We start from the raw sequence: 16,648 nt of genomic DNA, 5'->3' as shown, positions 1-16,648 counted from the left end.
CCTGAAATTGAAAATGCTCCTCCCAAGCTTTACTCGGACAAATATTATAAATGTGTTTGCTCCCTGCAATGCTAGCAAACTTTTAATCTCTTACCTCGCCACACATGGAGGGCAATTAAGCATAACCTTTGAATGGAAAGATTTTCAAATGCATTCTGAAGTGATGAGAAGCACAGAGAACAATTAAGTCCAGACCCAAGGCCCCACGCTCCATCTAAATGTGCTATCGATCAGAATGTGGTCATAAAACGTCCACTAAATTAATGTGTGCCCCACAGCAAAGACTATCAACTTTTCTAGTCTGTCCCTCTTCCTGTTCCTTTGGTTTTCTACTAGCGAGATTAGCTTTTACCTCGCTTTTCTCCTGCAATACATCAGAACGATATTCCGATTGGGCAGCATCACAGCAGGTCCTTCCACGGAACACTGTATCTGCTGCTTCTGAAAAAATACACAGGAGATTGAGCTGTGTACTGATTCACACTCGCATTACGATATTCTGTGACAAGGGCATCTGCCAAAACATCAATTGCATACTGTGTGATGCTTAGGGACACACCCTCCCAGTGCAGAGTATCCCTCTTCTTCTGTGATCACTGAAGGGGATTTGACACCAGAGCTGTGGGCTCCCAGGGTGGCAGCTGTCTAACACCGCATCCTGATTAATATCTACATTCAGAACAATTCACACGCTCTGCCAAGCACATGCCACATCTCCGACAGGGCTGCTGTGCATAAAGAACTGGATACACTGTTGCTGATAAAGTGCTACTTACTCATATTACTGTTCAGCCAGCTCCTTTTAATGACGCCAATAATATATCATTTTTCATGCAACACCTTGACAGCCTCTTCTGTCTGGCATCTCCAAAGGAGTGGCCAGATGCGCATACATTTGATATCTCTCTGTCTTCACAGCGCATGTATGCATACAGCAGGATAATGTTGGTGTATACGTGATCTACAGAGGTCGAGCTTTGAAAAACACTATTATGCAAGCTATCTGTGGTCCAAGGTCAGCTCTAAATCATCCCGCATCTTACTGGAGTCTTGTCCCACAGCAGTCTCTGTCAGTTGTTGAATGACATGAATCAGGTAAACTTACTTATTGCCGAGCTTTATTACTCTTACTTCCGGAAACCATGGAAAGCCATCGCTACCAGCAGAGCTTATCGCCCAGCAGGACTCGGATTAGATCATACTGCACCAAATTGAATCCTCCCCCCTGCTTCTTGAAACCACAGAGGAATACACAAGCCCATGATGCTGCAGCTCATCTGATCCGTAATAGGAGGATGCTTTGGGACCATGCTTGTACTGGGTAGCCAGTCTCACACAGCTGAATGTCAGCGTAATCCATCTGTCTATGTGATGATACCTGTTTTTCCGACTTCTTAGAAAGAAAAGTAACAAAACTATTCATAAAGATAAAAAAATCCAATTCTCTCATATGTAAATATTGTGTGAATGCTGACGTTTAGCAAAAATTTATTTCATTTCTTGCGAGAAAATCTTTTAAAGACTGACACAAAGGGTTCTAATTATTTGCTGAAAACACAGATGGAGGTGGGAAAATATTCTCTTGAGCAGCGTAGAAAGCTGCCACTGATTATTCTGCACCAAGTTTTCATGGTGAAAGTTAATGAAAGAGGTTGTTGCTGAGCTACATGAAGTCAGATGAAACGGATGTCTCTTACCTACCAGCTCCAGTTCATTGGCACCATGCAGGCTGTTGATGGAGGGCAGCTGCTGCAGAGTGACCCATATCCAAGGTTGCATGATTACATGCTGGAGCTGCCTTTGTTTCTCATTTTTCCTCCTCTGAGAGAACAATCCATGTTTAAAATTAGCAGCTGTTTAAAATTAGTTCAATTCTTGTTACCAGATTTGATAGGATTGTTTTACCCGTACCACCTTTTGGTTGAAAGCAAGTAAAGCCAAGTTTGTGCACTGTGTAAAATGTAATAAAAACTGAATGCAATGATTTGCAAATCTGATAAACCCATATTTTATTCACAATAGGGCATGGGAAACATATTGAATGGTTAAAGTGAGAAATCTTCCTTCTTTATGAGAAATATTAGCTCATTTTGAATTTGATGGCAGCTAGATATCTCAAGTGAGCGGGGCTGGGGGGCCAACAAAAGGCTGGAAATGTTCTCTTGCGTAGTAAAAAAAACAACTGGAGAAAAATTTTGTAGTTAATTAGATTTTTTTGTCAACAGGTCAGTAACATGATTGGCTTTCTTAAGGAGGCAGATTTTCTCCAATCTATAAAAACCAATATCTACAATAAAAAGAATTCTGAATAATATACATCAGTAAAGTAAATAATTAAAACTAAGGGTTAAAGCCGACCATCAACATTGGATGCCCATGATCTTCAGCCCCTCAAGCACCGCATTAAAAATCAACATGATTTTGTCACAGAAATCAATACATGGGTTTAGGAACAAATCCATAAATCGCTGTTCGCGATTGTTAAACACAGTTGTTTGTGCTATCCATAAATACAGCTTAAGGCTTTGTCATACAGAAAAGAAGTCATATATGAACACCATCCAGAAATGCTGCCATTTTCTCCGGGTCTGCTTGCACATCTGGAAAAGACTTAACAATACAGGTTTTAGAGACATGCATGTCTGTCAATATATGCTCCCATCCAGACCATGTCTTATTCAAGGAAGGCCTTACATATTTTATCAAGTGGATTCTCAGACTATATACTGCATCTATTACAACAGCGTGGCTTCACAGCAGAAGAGTCCGGCAGCTGGACTGTCCTGCCTGCAGCCCAGATCTTTCATCATTTTAAAACATTTGGCACATCATGAAATGAAAAATTCCACAAAGAAGATCCAGGACTGTTGAGCAGCTGGAATCTTGAATCAGACAAAATGAGGCTGCCATCAAATCCAAAATAACCTCTCTTCACGTCATTACCTACTGTTTTTTTTTTTTTGTTTGTTTGTTTTTTACATTTTACATTAATTCAACTTTTTTGGAATTGGAGACATGCATGTTGAGAAATTGATAATGTAAAATGTTTGACATATAGCATTTAAATATATTTTTTTTAAGTAAAGGGGTGTGAGGATTAATCCTAATTTCAAATTAAATAGGTTAACTGCACTTGTAATAGAGCCAGATTAGAACATAAGTCTGTGTTCTATGTCAGCACAGTAAATATTGAAGACAATGCTCGCAGCAAGCCGTTGTACCCTAACTCAAAGGCAGGTGGAAACATCTAGCTTGTTGGTAAGAAAATACTTTGTTTCAATTTTAGATTGTTCTTCTGTTTCCAATCTGAACCTATCTAAGCTAACTGGCTGTCAAATGTAGCATTATACTTTTATTATACACAAAATAGCTGTTTCATATTAAGCTACAATTGGCTGTTTTCTTCATGCAGCTTTAAGCGTACGACCCAATAAAATCTAACTATTCCTTAGTGGCCCATAGAAATCAATACCAGCTTTGAAATTGACTCCCTTAATTATTACTTGAGAACAAAGCCCCCCCCTCCATACCTCATAATAAATAAATGATGGAGGAAAACATGAGGAAGTTTCTCTTACACCTGACAGAATACACAATGTTTCCTCTGAAGTTAGGATTCTCTGATCCCTGACTTCTAATGTTTTTTTTTCCTTTCTTTTGAGAGAGCGCACAAAAGTAGACGGATATATCCAAACATCCAAACACTCGACACCTGAGCTGGGTGTTTATCTTTTATACCCGTGCACCTTTAGTTTTCCACCATTATACCGTCATTAATTATGCAACATGCAATCATGTAAAATTTGATTTGTATGAAAGAGAAAAGCCCCCTCCCCCAACATTATCTAGGTTCACACCATCAGCCTCAGTGAGACTTGTGGTATGTGCAGACCTTTGCATTTCACACATAATCTTTGAGTGCTTTTATTCTCTGCTAGAAATAGCCTTTTGCTGCACATTGCCCATAGGCAGGTTAAGGTTAATCATCTCTAGTTTCCTCTTCTCTCTATGCGTGCTCATCTTTTTTTTTTTTTTTTTTTATCCTCAAGCATTCTGCAGTGACATTAGCGGCTGCTAATGTGTTTGACATTTTGTTTTAATAGATTTAATTTATGGTTGGGGAAACAATACATAGAGTAAACCAATAAATCAAACGGTAAACGAATACTCTCTTTAACCCCATGGCAATGACTGGAATGCACCCAGACAGGAGGAAAAAAAATTATAGTAAATTATTGTTTTAAAAGTAGCTGTGAGATTAATGAAACATTAAGAGCACTGTGCTGGCTTAAGAGGTCACTGCCCACATTTAATAGGTTATTCAATCATACCCAGCTGGAACTCTGTGTGTGTTCATTTTTCCCTTTGCTGAATACAGTGTCATGCACCTTGCATGCCAGACTGCGACTAGCAGAGATGGTTTAACTAATGGAAAAAAAAAAGGCCTTTTTTCGAAACCAGAGGCCTATTGAACGTGGTCGTAGCTCACAGCCGGGAACAACGCCGATGACCTTCAAGCATCACGTCTACTCTTTTTGCCAACATGTTGCTGTTATTTTCCTATAGTCTGCTACTTTCTGCAGACAGCCTTATGGAATTTTGCCATTTTTGTTTTTCTTGCACTCTTTCACTGCGGATTATGCCATTCAAGTCTTCTCTCTACATCCTATTTTAAATGAAGTGTGTTCTGAGAGAAAACAGGATTTTACACTTACTGTCAGTCTTTCTCTTTACTGATCCCACCGTATTTATATTTTCAATTACTTTTATTTTTTTTTCACCGTTCATCTTTCTGGTGTGCTGACATTGATGATAACACATTGTGTCTGTTTATGAGTCTAAGTAGGGCATGAAAGACTTTGCTAACCAAGAAAAGAAAAGTTGCTCAGTTAAAGACCAGTTATTGAAATAGTAAAAGCAACTAAGAGATTACAAATATTAATAAAAAAATGTACCAGTCTGGAAAATGCATGTAAAGATTATCTCATCTTTATATGCATTTGATATTTTTGTTGACCTGCTATCTAAGGTGGTCATTAAGTTGTTGTGGGGATAAGAAATAGTCTCTATTAAAACATATGTACAGTTTTCTGAAAAAGGTTTTCCTATACTTCTGATTTCTTATTTCAAGTTTAAGATCTTCAGAGATTTTTGAACATTCAACAAAGATAACCCAAGTAAATACAAAATGCAGTTTTTAAATGATGATTTGATTTATTAATGTGAAAAGCACACTAATGCCATGTTTGACTGATGTTCTTGTTTATAGCAGGTGTAGCAGGAAGTAAACCGTCCAAATAGTTGAGCTTTTGTCTCACCACTCTACAGAATATTTTGCCAAAGAATCTTGGACATCCTCAAGATGTTTTTTGGCAAATGAGCCTTTGTGACCTTTTTTAGTCAGCAGTGGTTTTCACCTTGAATCTCTCCCATGGATTTCATTTTTTGCCTGGTCTTGTTCATATTGTTGAATCATGAACTCTGACCTTAATTGAGGTGTCAGGCCTGCGTTCTTTTATGACTTCCTGGACGAGTCATTAATGTGCTCTAGCAGTAATTTTGCTAGGTAATTTTGGCAGGTAGGTGAACCTTCCCACTCCTGGGAAGTGAGTTGATTTTTGAGATCTTTCAGCCCATCTCACTATTATTTAAATGATTTTGTGATTCAGCAGATCTGACAGTTATCAGTCCTGGGTGTGGCAAGTGTCCAACAATGTGGTTAATCACAGTTTTTGTGCACACAGTTGTCATAGCAACTTGTGTCAACATATTTAAAGCTGTTTGTGTTATCATCATGAAACAAAATACAGGTATGAACACAATGACACAATGTTACCTAGCTACAGAGCCATAAGTAAGTAGGTATAGAGCCCGAGACCTCATAGCCTCACACTATAGAACTCTACCTCTCTAATCAAGAGATGAACTCCAGACTTGTGACATTAAAGCTGAGTAAGCTTAGTCATCTTCTTTCATCTTGCCTTTTTAGTGGAATCCCTCTTGGCAAAGGCTTAAACTGCATCATACCTTTTAGTGGGGTTAAATCAAACACCTTTTTAATAATTCTCACTTCATTTCATGCTCACTCAGCTCTCAGTTCATCATCCACCATCAGCGTGCGCAGAGCCACTTCAGACTCATATATGCAAGCTGTCATGAGGCATACTGCCAGCATGTCACAAGTACAGGGTGGCTTGCATCACTTCTTGAGGACACTCCGATAATTAAAGAGGCAAGAGGGATTTAATAAATGTTTTGGCTCTGCTGCAGTTGATACAGTGACCTGTCTGCAAAATGATCCCCGGCTATATGACAACTCTGACAGCTCATGATTATAGCTGGATATGTGAAGTAAGAAGATGGTATAACACTAATCTGGCTGAATAACAGCAGTGTGTCACTGAGCATGCCAATAGCTGTAAGCCTGGTTGATCTGAAGGCAAACCTGCAGCCACACCTCCCTAAGCCCTCAACGATGCATGATGTGTTGCTCATGTTGTCAGCTGTTGCAGTTTGCGGATGGCCAAATTTACACAAAATTTCTTTTCGCTAGTTTCTTGATAAAAAATGAAAATTACTTTATTATTTGATTCATTTCCATTGAAGCATTAAAACAGCCTTGCCATTGTGCATCTGCTTAGAAAAAAGCTTTATCCTTGTCTACCCTGCACAACCCTTTGAAGCCATTAGCAACAAAAGCTAATGAAAGGTCAAGCCCAGCCTGTCTGTTCAATATATTCTGAATAATCTTGGTTGCTCCATTACCTCTCAACAAGTCTTACAGACACCTGAAGTAAACCCACCCCCTGCTGTGCTCTTCCTTCATCTATGGCCCCCATCAACCTGCCCTGTTGCAAATTACCAAACAAATGAACCCTTTCGCTGGAGACAAATGAGGAAAAATAGTCTTTGAAGAGGACCATTTATTCAAATCCCACCTGACAGTGCAAAATCTCTGATCCCATTTCTCTCCTTGAGCGCATGTGGCACAAAGAAGTCAGGCAAAGAGAAGTAGAATCACATCAGGCATTTCTCCGGCTTTTAAATGACATTTTCCTATGCGTCAGTGCTAATATCTTCAAGAGGCAAGCTCATATATCCATACTGAAGGATGCAGGCAGAATTAAGAGAAGAGATGCAATCAAATAAAGCCCGAAGAAAGAAAAGCATCAAAGTCTTCAAAGTTGCTTTGCACTGTTTATTAACACTGCATGGCAAAGTGCAGTGTCTTAGCCAGGCTGTTTCTTTTCTTCCACTAAAACTCATGTATCAAGGTCACATATCAAATCTTTGCTTCTTTGTTCAGTTTTTATTTAATTTATTTACTTTTTTGTGCATCTCCTCTCAAGAAATCTCTGGTGAAAGCGAATGATTTGTGACTAAATAACTAGAACATTAACTGCTGTCCTTGTAAATAAAACAGCAAAGACTTTATGATGCTCTGGATATGAGACTGAACTCTTGCTCTGGGATGAGACGTGGAGGAGAGAGTTATTCTGGCAGCTTTTACCCAACTGCAATCCTTCAAAAGTTAACCCCCCTGAGTTTACCTCCATCGCTTCACAAGCACACCCCTGCAATGCTGCCATGAAACTAGACACACTTTAAGGTCATTTTCCCCATGTCTAATTTTACCCTTGGGTGCGCTCGAGTAGAGCTCATAAGAGCAGCCATCATTTTAAACACTTGTTTCAGTCGCTATTTCTTTCTCAGTTTATGTGCCTTCATTCTGAGATGATGGAGTGCTAATGAGCAGACAGGCAGATGCATTTTGACTGAGGTCCTTTTGGGGTTTTCTCAGTGGCCTTGGGTCTGGGACATTACTTTATCTGAACTCCACTTGAGTTCAGGCACACTGTAGGGCAGGGGCACAGTCAGGCACATGGGTAACAAATGAGCTGCATCACTGTGTTAAAGGCAGTCTAGTGGACTGTGTAAGATCCCATCAGGTGGCTATTTGATAGACAGTGCTGAGACTAAAGGTGAAATAAAGAGCTACTGTAAATGCTAATAGCTTTAGACAAAACATGGTTGTGTCAGCACTGTGCTAAATTTAGTGTTAACCTTTCATTTAATGGTCAGCTCTCTGCACCATAAAAGTATTGAGTTCTTACGAGCTGTAAGAGTGGCGCCAACAGATCAGAAGTGTCCTGGTAAATTTTAAATACTGCGCAGAGCACCCAGAATTTAGGAACACAAACATACCACAGTCATGGAGGGTGAGGGGGAATTTAAGCTAGCATTTTTCTTCATATTATAATTTTTATATAAGCAAATTAAAGGAGAATTATGGCTGTATGTCCCGATCCCAAAAAATTAAGGCCAACAATTATTTTATTTTTTGGGGGCATTTTAATTCATTTATGTAGTTATTTTTTTTTCACTTAGTTTGATTTTTTGGGGGGCTGTTGTAGCCCTCCATAGGAAGATTTCCATTAATGTCGAAGTAAATGAGTAGCTCATTTAACCCATTTATTTTACTTTTTCAGTGATGAAAGACGGATTGTGGTCAGTTAATTGAGAGCTTTCCAATGTAAAGTTGCTGTGTGAGCTCAGCCTGTGGGGAGCCAATCAACAGATCCTGGCAAGAGGAAATAACAAAGCCCAGAGCTGGAGGTGTTAGATCACACAAGGAAGAACAGCGCACCATGATACTTTTATCACATAGCTCACTCCTGATGTAGCAGTCTGAGGCTGCCTCCCTCCCGAACCAGCCGAGGTCTCATATAAAACTCTAGAGTGCCACATCAAGACGTCTATCCTCCATCAACCTGCTATGTCATCTACACTTTCAACTTTTTCGACCCTGAACAAAGGATAGATAGCACATATGAAAGTAACTCACCGTTAATGCCCGTGCGATGGTTTGCTTGGGACGAGCCGTGTCAACCAGTGGCTTTTGCCCACAAGGCGAGAGCATTCTTCACACCTGTCTGCAAGGATAAGTGGGCTTGTCACAAGCAGAGCTAATCTGTTGCAACGCTCAGTCACATTCAATCCCCCATTGGTACTCTCTGCTTGTCCTTGAATGTCGGATAGCATTGGAAGCATACTTGGGCCGCTGATCAGTCTAACCATGCTGGAAAACATGTCAATGAAGAGGAGCAGCATCTTTGCGTCTGATAGACAGCTTGGGGAACTTTTGCCCTTTGCAGTTTACACTTTTTTGTGCCCTTTAGTCCAATATTTTCCTAAAATAGACATACCTGATAGAGGTTGATCACGAGCAAATAGAACACCATTCGAAGTCATTGTTTGTCTGAGAATTCAACTGTCACTCAAGAGGAGATATGGGAGTAATCAAAAAGTGCTTTATTTCCAAAGCCATCGACAATGAGTAAAGGCACAAGAGAGAGAACAATGATGAGAGCTAGCAGAGACATAAGGAGAGCTGTATTATAGCTTGGATAGCATTCAGAAAATGAAGTGGGTTTGCTGATGTGCTATCACTCTCATATTCACAGGAGGATCCCTGGTAGTAGGATGCTTTCAGTGTTATAAAACATCGACATCACTGTGTAACAATAGTCAAAGACATATGTAGAAGAAGAACAAGAATAGTTTGCAGATAGGTCAATGCAAAGTAAATCCACCCCCCAACCTCCATTTTATTGTTAGGCTTGTTCAGCAGCATTGATAATAATCCCATTTAGAGTTACTGCGTACGATTGGTTTCTCCTTCACTGAATTCTTTTTCTTTTTCAGAAGAGTCCTATTTGATAAATGCTCACAGAAGTACATTGTCTGTCATTAAATAAGGGTCTGATAAGATAGGAAGAGGTGATTATGACAAACTTCAACACAATAAAACTCTGCTATCCTTTTTATTCTCCTTTTGATTTAAAATTGTAATAATTGTAGCTAATGCATGCATTTTATTTCTTAAACCAAAATATAAAAAGATAAATAAGTGATGACAGTAGGACGACAAAGTAGGACATGAAGGACAGCACACGTATGATCAATTTCAAACTCTTTTCTCGAATTTATTATACAGTGGTCCCTCATTTATTCGTTCTAAAAATTACGTTCTAAAAATAACCCGCACTAGGTGAAATCCGCAAAACAGCGAGGCCGCGAAAAGTGAACCGCGTTATAGCGAGGGACCACTGTATTTAAATCTTTTTTAAGAATTGTGCTTGCCAAAGAATTGAATATCTCGTGATGTTCTGATCAATATTGCCATTGCTATTCATGTGAGCATAAATGGCAACTAATATAAGCATCTCTAATGTTTCAGTGTATAATTACTTCTCATTAGAAAGTATCAGTAGATCATCTTTAAATGACATTGTGAGCTCTTCATCTAATAGTTACAGTGACACATAAAATATGAATAAAAGACATAAATAAACATAGAAAAACATCAGTGAGAAGCAAACTTCTACTTTTCTGCTTACATGTTTGTACCCCGGGACATTGTGCAGACCGCTTTCTGACTGCTCTGAAAAGCTGACGATGGACCTGCAGATTGGAAAAAGTTATTGTTGTTCTGAAACACTCTCTGTATTTTGTAGTGTTTTGCAAAGATCTGAGAGCTTGAATGATCCACTTTTGTTTGTAGCGAGGACTTACCCCAGTTCTGAATCAGCTGCAGCTTTCTGTTCCACTTTTAGAGGGACCTTTTCAGAAGTTTGAAATGCACACTTGCCCCATGCTGCTTTTACTTTATTGCCTTTATTACCTTTGAAATTTAAATGCGACGTTATACAATAGCGACAATGAAAACCTACAGTAGGAATAAACGTGAACTGACTACTTTACCATTTGCATTACGTAACAAACTGGCCCTTATATCAACACATATGATTCTGTGTGTTACAGCATAGTCACTGCATCATTTCATAAGTGCTGCAAGAAGCAGCAACAAAGTGGAAAATCTGCAAAGCTTGCTAAAAAAAAAAACAAAAAAAAAACTGCCCAGTCAACACAGAGGAGCCATTTGAGCCCTTCATCTCCACACATCTATGTTTGTTTCTGTTATTGTTAGTTTGTCCACTGGAAATACAAACAGAAACTTAACATCTTCTCATCAAGATCACTACGATCTAAACACAGCGGTAAATCCCTGAGATATTTTCTCCCGATCCAGTCTAAACAGAGTGCTTTCATTTCCGAATGTTAGCATTGAGTGTTTGGATTTCACAATTGCAACAAAGAGGGGCTTAACCAGAAATGATGACTGCTACAAAAACACACAGAGAGATGTGCCAGGAGGACTGAATGATATCAGGGAGGGGGGGACTGACATGTTTTCAAAATAGCACCACCAAAGAAGTCGAGACAGCCTTTGGCAAAAAGCTGCTGATTCAATTGAAGAATTGTTTCTTTCTGAAAGATTTATTTTCAGAGACTGTGAGACAGTCATGCTGCTCGGATGAATGCTGAATGTTGGAAGTATGGCTTGTTCATTCATGACTATGCTGTAAAGCATGTAATGAGTTGTGAGCTTCCCTGCGATTGATTAACACATTAGTCGTCTTGTCAGCATTACTGACATTTGAATTTAGAAAATCTCTTTTTTTTCTATATATCCATCCATTCGTTCACTTAACCACTTATCCAACTGTTGTTATGGGCGAAGTGCTGCCTGTCTTAGTTATCATAGCTTATAAAAAAATTCCCATATTCCCAGTATAACATTTAGATTAGTCCTCTATAGGCAGAGGAGAAGGTTAGAAAGGTCAAGTGCTATATTGAAGTCTACAAAACATCCCTGGCTCTTTTGAGGGTTCTTCTTAGGGTTGCATTTCATTGTAACTTCTTTAGTAATTTTGTGACTGTCAGACCATGTAAAGTGTTGCCTTTAAAATATGCTCGGGGTATTTGTGTCGTATTTAACAGTCAGAGTCGTTTTTGAAGTCTTTTGGCCATCACAATGGGATATTAAACGCTTAAAGTGTCAGATCACGCTGCAAAAAGACCTTCGCTGAGACCCCTTATCTTTGCCATTATATGCCATTTCAATCTATTGTGCTCTATTCATTGTCTGACTGCGCGCTTTTCTATTTGATGGGAAAGCCATTTAAGCCAGCATGTACTTTGAAAATCGTCAGTCTTGATGTCTATTATATTTGGGATATTCGTTTGTACATGCAGATAGGAAAATGCATGCTCTCATTTATTACACCAATACGGTCAAAGTAATGATGAAACATAAAACATGGCTTTTTTGTAGTAATCTTGTTTTTTTTGTCTTGCAGCCAATCCCACTGGTGCTGGACCAAAGGGTTACCCAGGAACACAGGAGGTCTTCCGGGAGTCGAGCAGTACTACGGGGATGGTGGTCGGCATCGTAGCTGCAGCGGCGCTGTGCATTCTCATCCTGCTTTATGCTATGTATAAATACCGGAACAGAGACGAAGGCTCCTACCATGTAGACGAGAGTCGTAACTACATCAGCAACTCGGCACAGTCCAACGGAACCGTGGTCAAAGAGAAACAGGTCAACACAGCGAAAACCTCGAGCAAGAACAAGAAGAACAAGGACAAGGAGTACTATGTGTGATTGTCAAAGCTCTGGTCGTTGTCAGGCCAACGTAAACATTTATCAAAAAGACAAATCAGGACTTGTGTAATATAACAACAAATACAAACATTATTTAGTCATTTTCCCCCCATAAGACAATGCTCTGAAAAGCTGAAAAAAAAATATGGTAAATAAAAAAAATTAAAAAATAAACTTTCTTCAGTCTTAAACGCTGGACAGAAAGTACTGAGGTTAAAAGACTGGAGGAAAAATGGGTCTGCCAACAATTAAAAATGAACTAAATACATATCTAACATGTCAGCAAAACACCATTAACCCATCTGTGACTTGTTCTTTGGCCACGATAATGTGATCGAACTCCCGTGTTTCCGGAGGAGCACAGATGCACTTTGCAAATGGAGTGACAGCATAGCAGACTTAACGTTTCCATTTCCATTGCCTGTGTTTGTGTTGCTGGGACTTTTTCTAGGTAAAATGGCACAATGCATAAATAAATACATACATTAAAATACGCCAAACATTTATGAAGAGGATGAAGAGGAATTAAAAAAAAAAAATCAATCACATGACGTTTAAGCCAGAGACGAGGAATCAGCCAAAAGTCCTCACGGTAGAGACAGAGATGGCCTGCAAAGACTATTACCTGGCAGGCAGGGCTGCTGCAGTGCAAAGATGAGAACAGATGGCAGCTTCTCTTGAAGACTTTGGTTTAAAAGAATATGTGAGTTGTGCCAGGAAGAAATCCGGAGGCCTTCGTTTTCACGTTGTGTGAACTCAAAGGAGAGACTTCGCTCAGAATCCCGCAGATGTCTCAACGGTGATCATTCAGGAACCATGCACGCAAAATTATCTTATTACAGTACATATGTTTATATACAATACAACCACATCTATATGTGCTTTCTGGACTGTGACAAAGTGGTGTTTTATAGCCTGTTGTATAGATGATGCAAACTATAACTGCTCCTCAGCCGTTTTGGAATAAAACCTTTAAAAAAAAGGACAAAAAGAAGACATAAATGTTATTAAGTGTTGCTAGACATAGACGATTTTATGAGGACATCTGCATTTTGTTTTTGTTTTTTCAGTTGGATAATAATTTGAATCTCTCCCTGTTTTTACATGTGTTCCTATATAGTTTTTATACAAATTCCAACCTGGACCAGTAATAGCCTAACCTGAAACCTGCACAAGCTGTTGATAGCGGAGAGGCGTGACAACTTGTGTGGCTCTCTTTTAAGGATCCTGGTAGAATCACTGCCTTCCTGCTCAATCCTGACTTACATGAGTGAGAATGAAGACCTAGAATATGAGTGTTGATGATGATGATGATGATGGATGATGCCAGTGATAAAGATAAATTAACTTGCTGTGTGTGTGTGTTTTCCAAGTGGTATAATAAGATTGTCCAGTGTGCGCTTGGGCTGACACAAAACCCAGAGGAGAATAGCTCAAATAAGTCTCCATTTCAACTGTTCTGTGTTTGTTCTGTCATTCTGTCAGTCAATTCTGCTTTCCAGAGACCTGTACTTGGAATGAGTATGAGGAAAAATGACCATGAACTATAAATGATGATCATGAATTCTCTTTGTTTGCTCCTCTTTTTATTTCTTCAAGCATTTCATGTTCAGTTGAACTTCTTCTTGTACTCCACATCAAAATGAGTCAGAAAAATGAGGGTTTTTTTTTTTTTTGAAAAATCAAATGAATAAAATATGACTGAAGCGAACTTAAAACCAGACTATGGATAAAATGTGTCAGAGCTACATGCAGGTATTATGACTTTCATTTTGTCATCAGGCAAGCACTCTTTACATCATTAAATGAGTGCTACACCGATTGGACTCCTAGAACACTGTCTACTCATGACGGCCTTTTAAAACTTTTCTTCCTCTTATCTTGATCCTTGTCAAATCCGGGGAGGGGGCGACATTACTCACAATCCAACTCAGGTGTGTTATAGTAGGAGTCGCTAATGTCGCCATATTCAAGCAGAAATGACTCAGTGGCTATTTGGTCTAGTAAGCTCCCTTCTATCTAAATATGCACCGATTGTTTTTCAGTTTGACATTTGCAGTCAACTGTGAGTCAAGGGCATCCATTGTTATTTATCAGCTACAAAAAGCTGGCAGCAACCGCCAGCTTGAAAAATTCACCAATGCATAAGTACTAAAACATGCAGGATCTAAGTTTCTACATTATATTGCCAAAATTATATTGCCTTCACGCGCATATGAACTTGAGTGACATCCCATTCTAATCTATAGGGTTTAATGTTAGCCCACCCTCTGCAGCTATAACAGCTTTAACTCTTCTGGGGATGCTTTCCAAAAGATTTAGGAGTGTGTTTACGAGAATTTTTGACCATTCTTCTAGAAGCACATTTTTGAGGTCAGACACAAGAAGACCTGGCTCACAGTCTCCGCTCAAATTAATCCCAGAAGTGTTTTGTCGGGTCGAGGTCAGGACTGTGCAGGCTAGTCAAGTTCTTCCACACCAAACTTGCTAATCCTCGTCTTTATAGACCTTGCTTTGTGCACTGGTCTGCAGTCATGTTGGAACAGTGAGGGGGCCATCCCCAAACTTTCATGCTTCCTCAAAGTTGGGAGCATGAACTAGAACTAACGGGCCAAGCCCAACTCCTGAAAACAACCCCACACCACAATCCCCCCTCCACCAAACTTTACACTTGCAGAGTGCAGTCAGACAAGTACGGTTTCCATCTGGAAATGGCCAAACCCAGACTCATCCATTGGATTGCCCGATGGAGAAGTGTGATTTGACACTCTAGAGAACACATCTCCACTGCTCTACTGTCCAGTGGTGGCGTAGGTTACGGCATCCGATGCTTTGCATTGTGCTTGGTGATGAAAGACTTGGAGGCAGCTGTTCACAAATGGAAACCGATTGCATGAAGGTCACATGGAGGCCTTTTTAGTACCTGCTCAGCTGAGGTTCCAAGCAAGCTGAGTGGATCTACAATTGTGAAATCAACAGAATGCATACCACCGATTGGCCAGTAAATAGCATTGCTTGATGATTCCTTCTCCCAAACCGCATTTTTTAAACCTGGCAGTGAGAAAAATTACAGCATAAAAAGCATCACTGAGTCTCTTTGTCATGCTAGTCTCCGAGTATGACAAAGCCATAGAACGAGCAGCAGGTAGACCATCCCCTCGATGTCTTCCATTATTGTGTTGTGTTTGTGTCACATACAAATTACATCCTGGACTTTTATAGAGGTTGTACTCAATAGTAATGGAAAATGACAGAAACCGAGTAGAGTCAAGTCGAGTCAAGCTGGGTAAGTACTAGTGGAAAAGAAACTTAGGACCTCCCCAGTTCAAGTCACTAAGCTTAACCTCTGGTGCCTTCTGAAGCGGTGTGCTTACAAATATTATAACCTCTTGTGTAGTTAGATGTACTAGCAGTGCTTTCTAACACTTCGTTTGTTGTCAGGCACGTTGCAGAAAGTGTCACCACGTCCATCTTCAAATGCTGCTTAGCACTTATTTTGAAGAGTTATCAAAATTAACTTTAGACTCGATGTTCATCAAGGCATAAAATGAACTGCATGCATAGAATCACCAACATTTAAAAAAGTTGCAACGAAATAAAGTTTAAAATGTAATACATTTATATTGTTTGCATTGTAGAAGCCTTGCTTCCTCCACCACAGCTATGATGGTGGTGGAATATATATTATATTTTAGGATTATGTGAGTGACACATCTCTCTCTTTTAATATCTCTGATGTTACTTAGTAATAATAGTTTTTGGCAGATATGCAGGTTTTTTTTCCCACATTTGACTTGTCACATTTTTCTCAGTATGCAGCCGTATGTCTGCAAGGCTCTAAACAGATTTTCTTATATAAAATTGGTGGAACTACTCTTCAAGCAGGAGGCTATTTGTGCGTTTCATGACTGATAGTAAATGATGAAAAAGAACCTGTGAATGTGACACATCCGTGCTTGCAGGTTTAAAAAAGCTGAATAGTAAAATAGACCTGAAAAAAGTCAGATGTGATCCCTGAAAGGATGTTGAACCCACACTATTTGCTGCTTTTAAACAGACCTGAACTACTTTAGTTATCTGTGTATAAACCGCACATTGCTCATCAGATAAGGTGCCAACTCTCTTGCCTGGTTAAATTAA

General features: G+C 39.4%; 1 protein-coding gene across 24 annotated transcripts in view; it reads left to right on the top strand.

The window, feature by feature from the left end:
- The window catches only part of LOC146505231 (neurexin-1a), a 254,006-nt gene extending 239,934 nt beyond the window's left edge, over positions 1-14,072 (top strand). For all 24 annotated transcript variants that reach the window (XM_085181656.1, XM_085181652.1, XM_085181653.1 and 21 more), the window contains one exon: positions 12,204-14,072. In XM_085181656.1, coding sequence (XP_085037782.1) covers positions 12,204-12,508 — 305 coding nt within the window. In that variant the 3' untranslated portion in view covers positions 12,509-14,072. The remainder of the gene's footprint in view (positions 1-12,203) is intronic.
- Positions 14,073-16,648: the final 2,576 nt, after the last annotated feature.

Source organism: Neolamprologus multifasciatus, chromosome 13 (genome assembly GCF_963576455.1).
Source record: "Neolamprologus multifasciatus chromosome 13, fNeoMul1.2, whole genome shotgun sequence".
NCBI classification, from domain to species: Eukaryota; Metazoa; Chordata; class Actinopteri; order Cichliformes; family Cichlidae; genus Neolamprologus; species Neolamprologus multifasciatus.
Note: the sequence above shows the minus strand (reverse complement) of the source record. Positions and strands in the feature narration are given on the sequence as shown.